At 45.8% G+C, this 7615-nt stretch overlaps 1 protein-coding gene across 1 annotated transcript; it reads right to left on the bottom strand.

The window, feature by feature from the left end:
• Positions 1-75: 75 nt before the first annotated feature.
• On the bottom strand, positions 76-5431 carry LOC142903103 (uncharacterized). Its single transcript, XM_076048555.1, has 4 exons — positions 5282-5431; positions 4162-4279; positions 1797-2573; positions 76-1379 (listed from the first exon to the last, which is right to left on the bottom strand). The coding sequence occupies exons 2-4, from the start codon at positions 4277-4279 to the stop codon at positions 982-984; spliced, it is 1293 nt and encodes a 430-aa protein (XP_075904670.1). The 5' UTR covers positions 5282-5431; the 3' UTR covers positions 76-981.
• Positions 5432-7615: the final 2184 nt, after the last annotated feature.

Below are 7615 nucleotides of genomic sequence, written 5' to 3'. Positions count from 1 at the left end.
CGTTGTCACAAACAATAATCGAAAAACCTGGTATTTTTCTTCCGTTTTAACTGTGTTTGCTGTTTTTTTTAGGCTACTTTTTGATACATCAAAAAGCGAGATTAATTTTTATTCATTCATTTTTTGAGAACACATTTTGTATCACAGGAAATAACAACTCCCGTCTCCACATTGCGTATTTACCTCACACTTGATCATAAATGATCTTTCACCGAGTACCGTGACAATCAAATCAAACAAAAATAAAATAAAAAAGTAAATAAACAAGACAGTCTTACCCGGTGAAAAGTGTGAATGACATCACACAGCTTGAAATGCTTTTGATCTGGATGCTAATATTCTAAAAATTTACCTCAGCACACACAGTTTATTTTGTTTTGCAACTGAATAACCATCTGTTCATGGTCGCATTAATGATTAACCGGACCTACTTACGAATCATTCACAAACATACGATGTTTTTTATTGAACACTAACAGGGAAATGGAAAACAAACACGCAAACGTATTTACATTTAAAATAATCACAATCTTCAAAATGGAGATGATTTCCTTCAAAATTTGATTGAACAAATCACATCAAATTAGGTCAGGGAGGTCTTGTTGCATGGAAAACCAACTGGCTTCACGATGAAAGCACACCGACTGTAAAACACGTGTTGGAACACGTCCAACACAGTAAAGGCATGTCGGGTACAATCAAAACAACACTCGAGGGCACCATAGAGAATCTGTTGTCATTTGCAAACGTTCAGATCACCACTTACTTTGATTTTTGTTAGCAACACATGCCACCAGCAAGAGAATAAAAGTGCAAACTTTTTTTTAACTTTTGAATTATAAAAGTCTTTATTGTTCAGTCAGCTTCAACAGGTCATGCTGGGACACTCGGGACGACTGGAATGCTCTGCCAACTGATAAACACGAGCTGTGTAACTGGTGCTTTTTCACAGAATTAAGAAAGCGCACAGAAACATTGTCCTCAGTCCTCCTTCTCCTGTTGCTTCTCCTCCTGTTGCTTCTTCTTCTCCTCCTCCTCCTGTTGCTTCTTCTCCTCCTCCTCCTGTTGCTGCTGCTTCTTCTCCTCCTCCTCCTCCTGCTGTTGCTTCTCCCCCCCTCCAATGTCCATTCTTTCCAGCTGGCCCTCCTCCACCCCCTCCTCCTGGCCCCTGGAGCCCCTGCAGCGAATGCAGTGCAGGCGCAACATGACCGGGCTGCGCGAGCGCACGTCGCAGAAGGGGCAGATGTAGCTGCGGGGCCGGTGGGCGGAGCTGGCGTGCTGCTGCAGGTACCTGGACAGCAAGAAGGTGGCCGGGCACTCATGGCACTTGTACGGTCCGTTCACCTCGTGGCTGCGTTGCACGTGTGACACGATGCGGCCTGCCAGGACAAGACAGCGCAGGACATGACATGTATGAACAGAAGATAAAGGTTCTTCACAATTATTGTGCCCGTTCAACTGGGGGAAAAAAACTGTAATTCAGCTCTTCATTGCAATGACTCTTAGAACACTGAAAAAATGGATGGAATACAACTATTAATATAATTTCTTCATATTTGGCGGGCGGGATAAAAAAGCCCAACAGGCCGTAGTTTGCACATGCCTGGCGTTATTGCATTGGGAATAACGTAGTTGTCAGGATTCAAGATTTCTTTTACCCGGTAAAAGAAGAATAAATAAAAAAATAAACATGATTTAAGTAGCAGATGAAATTCTAATTTGAATTTCTGTCCGTGGGACTCTGTCGGGTTCAGCGCCATTTTGAGACTTGTTGCCCCCCCCCATTGAAACCTTACTTTTTGTTCTTCTGTAACAGCTACAGAGCCGACAGGAGTAGCGGGAGGACGTGTAGGAGATATATTTGGACAGGCAGCCCCTTGCCGTCAGGTGTGGCTGGCCGCTGGACTCGGGGGCGGACCCCTCCTCTCCCTCCTCCTCCTCCTCTTCCTCCCCCTTCTTCACGGGGTGGGCGGAGTCCTCTCGGCGCACGTCGGGGCAACGCGCCAGGTGTTCGACGACGTCCGTCTCCAGCTGGTGCTCGTAGCCGCAGGCCGGGCAGCAGTAACCGTCCTCCGTGGGTCTCGGCCTCAGGGGGGCGCTGTTCTGACTCAGCAGCTGCACTCCCTCGACACCCCTTGTTTGCTCGAGAGTTTCTTCTTCTTGTTCTTCCATTTCCATCTCTGCCTTTCCCTCACCTTCCTGTCCTGCTTCCTCTTTCACGTTTCCCTCTACATCCCCTTTGATTCCCCCTTTGCCCTTTGTTATCTTTGCCTCCCCCACCTCATCCATTCTCCTCTGCCCGCCCTTCTCCTCCTCCTCCTCCTCCTCCTCCTCCTCCATGCAGTGCTTGGCGATGAAGTGCACAAACAGCTTGCTGAAGTCCTTGAAGGTGTAGAAGCACCTGGCGCAGTGGAAGAGGCGCGCAGTGCTCTGGTACAGGATGACCTTGCCGAGGCTGCCGACCTCCGTGGCATCCAAGTAGTCGCGGTGGCAGGCGGCGAGGTGGCGGAGTTGCTGGATGTGGAACTCGAAGAGGTGGCCGCAGTGCGGGCACTGCACGCGGGTCGCCGGGCCTGCAACAAGACAGGTGTAAGAATTATCTGACGATACTTTTTGTCAGGGGTGTGGGTGTTGAACTGAAATACACCAAAATTTAAAACTTGGACAAAGTCGCGGGCAAACATTGATATTCATTGAAATAAATGTGCCTCTAGATAGAACAGTGAACCTTTTTAAATGGACCCAAACAAGTTTTGCTTCAACCTGAATATGGAACAAGCAAAGCCTAACACTATACAATGAAAAACTTCATATTTCACACATGCAAGATTTCAAATTAAAAAAAAAAACTTGTAAAAATAAATAAAATGTAAATAAAAATTGTATGCCTCTTTTTTATTTGCAGCCTTCTGATTTACATGTCAACAGTAACCCTTTTCCACAGGCTACTGATACATTTAAAAAATAAATTAACAACAATAAACCAATGAAGTAATAATAATGCCCTTTAATGAACGTCCTGTCCTCATTGACGTGCCAAAAAACCAGCAAAGCATTTTGGGATTTGTAGTATTAGGGCGTTCTGATAGCCTCTCCTTGCCACGGTACGGTTGCAGAGCGTCCTCACTGGCCGCGACACGGTTGTAGGAGGTGCCGTTTTGGTACCTCAAGCGCTCAGGGTCCAAGCGAGACGAGGCGAGTTGAGTGGTGATGTAGCGACAAGCAGGGCACTGGATTGGCTCAGTGTTTTCGTCGATTTTCCCTTTCGGAGCGGACACCGACGGCAACTCTTTCGACATGGAACTTCCATGTTGGCGAGTGTGTTCAACCATATTCGCGAAAACGACGAGCGGCAAACGTTGAAGCGCTCAGAACAAACCGAGTTGCTCCTGCGTGAGGCGCGGTAAGCTAGGGAATCCAAGGAGTCTTGAGACGAGAGGAAATACGGATTGGTCGAGAGGACGTGGCTCTTCGCTGCGAGGAAGCCTCGAACACCGCGGCATAAAGTGGTCCTTGGCTCGCTAGGGCAGCTGTTTCAAATAAGGAGGCGTGTTTACTGTCTGTTTGTTTTTAAATAGATGCTATTTCCCGTTGTATCTGTCTCGTGTTTACTTTTGGTGAAGATATAAAGGTTGAACTGCACATTTACTCTCCCAGAAAACGAAACCAGAAATTATAAATGTTGCCTGCATAAAATGATCAACTGTGACTTCAGCGAGGAAAACTGTTCTTTCTTGAACAGAAAAGCAACCACAGACCGAGCAGCAGGTATGAAACAACTTCTACTGTGTCCATCGCTGCGCTGTCGTGTATCGCACAGAAATGATGCCGTCGAACACATTGTCCCGCTTTACCGCGTCGACTCCGCCCATGGTCTTGTGAACCGGGGGCCAGTGAGGACACAATCGAACCGTGGCGAGGCGAGGCGAGGCTATAAGAACACGCCTTTAGAGGTATGTGTGCTGTATAATACTGGAAGGTCAGCTGTAGTAGTGATTTTGTATTGCCTTGCGGACCAAATATAATGACACTGTGGGCCACAGTTTCACGCCTACGTTCTATGTCGAGATATCTATATGTACTGTCTTGGAAGAAAAAAAACCCTACAAAAAGAGCATCTTGTACACTTGGAGGAAATATCTGACGTATCAGAATACCCACGGCTATTGTTGGCTCCCTTGCTGTCTCTGGGCTCCTCGGACTGGCGGCGACGCTTCGCCAACCGCCGCCTGACCGCCGTCTTGGACATTCGACAGCGAGGGGGGGCTTTACGACCCATCTGGGAAACATTCAAACATTCAAACACAGATAAGTATGTACTGTACCAGTATATGCGTGTGTGTGTGTGTGTGTGTGTGTGTGTGTGTGTGTGTGTGTGTGTGTGTGGGGGGGGGGGGTACACTGGAATGTTTCCACCTCCAGACTCCCACGCATGCACTATCTGGTCTTCAATGACAGCTGTGAATGAGGGAACAGTCTCGATGAATCACTCTTTGACTTTTATATTTTACTGTTTAAATATCCATGATGCTGCCCCCAGTTCCAACAAAACAATATTCAGCTGCAGCTTCAGGAGCGCAGGAATAGAACCCTTCATTTTTCAGGCCAGCTCTACCCCAGCGAATTGGATAAGTGCAAAAGAGATTACTTCACACGGCTGATCTAAGTTTAATGTTTAAAACAAACTTATATAAATGCATAAAAATAAAAATACATTTTAAAAAAATAATTACATTTTAAAAGTAAACGTAAGAAGTCAGACTATCTCATGTCATTTTCTGCGCTGTATTTATCCAGCCATAGGGGGGCACTGTAGCCTGAAGGCAACGTTAAAGCTATCCTCTGGAACTATCCAAGCATGTCGTTGCTGACATAGTTGCTGATGTTTGTAAATGGTTTTATAGTGTGTGTGTGTGTGTGTGTGTGTGTGTGTGTGTGTGTGTGTTTTAAATTTTAGATTTAGTTATTTGTCTATTTATCATAAAAATGGTTCCGTGTTCTCTCGCCTTCGGGTGAAAACAAAGCATCTGCCTGAATCCTCTGGCTGACTCCCGTATTTCAGAAAGTAGTACCAAAAACAGTTATTAAGACCAAAATAGTCAAGTAATATGCACCGAAATCCCACGACGGTATATATATAAAAAGAAAACATTAATCGTATATTATAATAAACCAATCAAACACGCTCAGTGGGTTAGCAAACGGCGGCTAACATGTTGTCTGTCTGTCTCCGGGTTTTAAACAGCCTCCGAGTGTCACTGAGTTAAACGTATCTCGTTACCTTGAATTAAAGGCAAAAAAAAATAAATCACACTGGATTATAGTTTGGCTGCGGGGGAAAGTTTGTTTTCGGCCGCGAAGGAACCAACGGCTTCCCGCACAGAAACGGATGGACACTCACTCACTTCCGTGTTTTCTCTCAGCGCAGCCAATCGGCTTGCTTCGGCATGCGTCGCGACGGACCAATCGCAGCCCACCACTCTGAACTAAGTCGTTGTCTTTCTGTCGCAGCTATCGCGAGACGCCAAATTCTGTATGACACGGGTGAACGTGACAGTTTTTAATCGCGTAAAGGGTATAAATCTAATCTTTCGATGGAGACATTTGAATTTAAAGCACTAGCAAATTGTCTGTTTTAGGATTCAGAATGGAATTTTATGAATTCTCTTACCCTAACCCTAAAAGCTTGGATTTTTCACAATATAGCTAAAGGAAAACTTTAAAGGGCTTTACCTATATGAAAAAAAAACAACAAAACAACAACAAAAACAGAATAAAATATACCAAAACTCAAAAGCTTCAAAGTGACTACTGCGTGTGTGCATACAAACACGTGCGTTTAATATCCAGGTCATACTAAAGGTGATTAATGAAGCTATTTTTGTCTGGAGAGGCAAACACTTGGCTGCTGTAGAGGAGGAATGGACTAGACTAGTCTCCTGTCGACTGACTGCGGCTGCTTCTGCTGCTGCTGTAGCGATATTCTTTTTTTTTTGGAGACACAAACAAGTGAGTTTGTGACTGTGTGTCTGAACACACAACGTCAGCACCGAGCAAAGTGCATTTGGGGCCTTCTGTTTTATCCCTAAAATCTTAAGTTTATGGGACAAAGTATTTTAACTTTGTTGCCAAATATTTTGATCCTTTCTGCAAAAAAGCAAACAAAAAAAACAAAAAATCATTTCAAGAAGAAAAAAATTTGGTCGCGCGAGGATTGGTTTGAGAGGAGAGGGAGACGGAGAGGCGGGAGGAAGGGGAGGCTTTTTATTGTGGTTGAGCGAGGTAGAGCAGGGGAGAGAGAGTGGGAGTGAGTGTGTATGTGTGTGTGTGCGTGTGTGGGGGGGGGGAGTTTGAACTTGTGTGTGTGTGTTTTTGCTTCTGCTCAGATTCAAACGGCGAGCCATGCAGGGCGAGTGAGGACGACATGCTCTGCTTAAAAGGTGAGAGAGAGAGAGAAGCTGAGGATGTGCGTGTGTGTGTGTGTGTGTGTGTGTGTTTCCATTATGGTAATACACACGCTGTTATCTCTATAGCCATTTCTTTCTGTGCGTGTGTGTGTGTGTGTGTGTGTGTGTGTTTCCATTATGGTAATACACACGCTGTTATCTCTATAGCCATTTCTTTCTGTGTGTGTGTGTGTGTGTGTGTGTGTGCTGAACCAAAGGACGAGCGAGCCTCACTTTGATAGAAGAGAGAGAGAAGGCTTAATGGAATGGGCTGATGACTGGATTTTAGCAATTGTCTAGATTGAGGCTGTTGCTCTGGCTGCGTTTCTCCTCTGCCTGTATAGTCAGGGTGTTGTTGCAGCACTGTCATGATGGAGCTGCTGCTGCTGCAGGCAGCACGACTGTACCTGCAGCAGCAGCGCCACCGCCGCCAAACTGTTGCTCTCAGCTGCACAAACCATCGCTGAAAGATTTTTTTGTGGCTCCCGGGCAAAAAAAGTGAGTGGAAGTCTAAGGTTGGTAGCAGGCGTCAGGCATTCTTGTGCTTGACACGTGCAAGCATGTGTGTGTGTGTGTGTGTGTGTGTGTGTGTGTGTGTGTGTGTGCACCTCGATTATCAGTGAAGGCCTGTTGAGGCATGCTGAAACATCCCATTCAGCTTCCAAAACACAGCTGTTTCTCCACACAAACACAGACACACACACAGACACACACAGACACACACACACACACACACACACACACGCGCGCGCGCACACATCTATATGCGTGCACGCAAACACACACAGATGTTGACGGATGGCCATCAGCACCTTTCACTCGGCGCAGCAGCTGCTCAGAATACAACATTACTGGAAAGAATGGCGACCAAAAAACACATTATAATTTTTCAATTTATTTATTTTTAATCTTCACCGTGGACTGTCGGTCCATAACATTTTCTGACATCACTCTGTTGTTGTTGTTTGTCGCTCAACCTGCATGGTGCCGCAGCATTTGAAAACTCAGGCCCCAAATTATCTTAATACCCTCCTTCACAAACGCTGCCATTGGTTTAACCTCCTCGCGTAAACCCTGAGCCTCAGCGCAGGATGTTTGCCGCAAACCGCCAATTAAAGTGTCAAGAGGCGCGAGGAGCCACTGAAGATGGACGGTCATGTTTACTTTGT

Source organism: Nelusetta ayraudi, unplaced genomic scaffold (assembly GCF_046127955.1).
Source record: "Nelusetta ayraudi isolate G7.1 ecotype Tasmania unplaced genomic scaffold, CSIRO-AGI_Nayr_v1 ptg000106l, whole genome shotgun sequence".
Taxonomy (NCBI): domain Eukaryota; kingdom Metazoa; phylum Chordata; class Actinopteri; order Tetraodontiformes; family Monacanthidae; genus Nelusetta; species Nelusetta ayraudi.
This window is presented reverse-complemented; position numbering and strand designations above follow the sequence as displayed.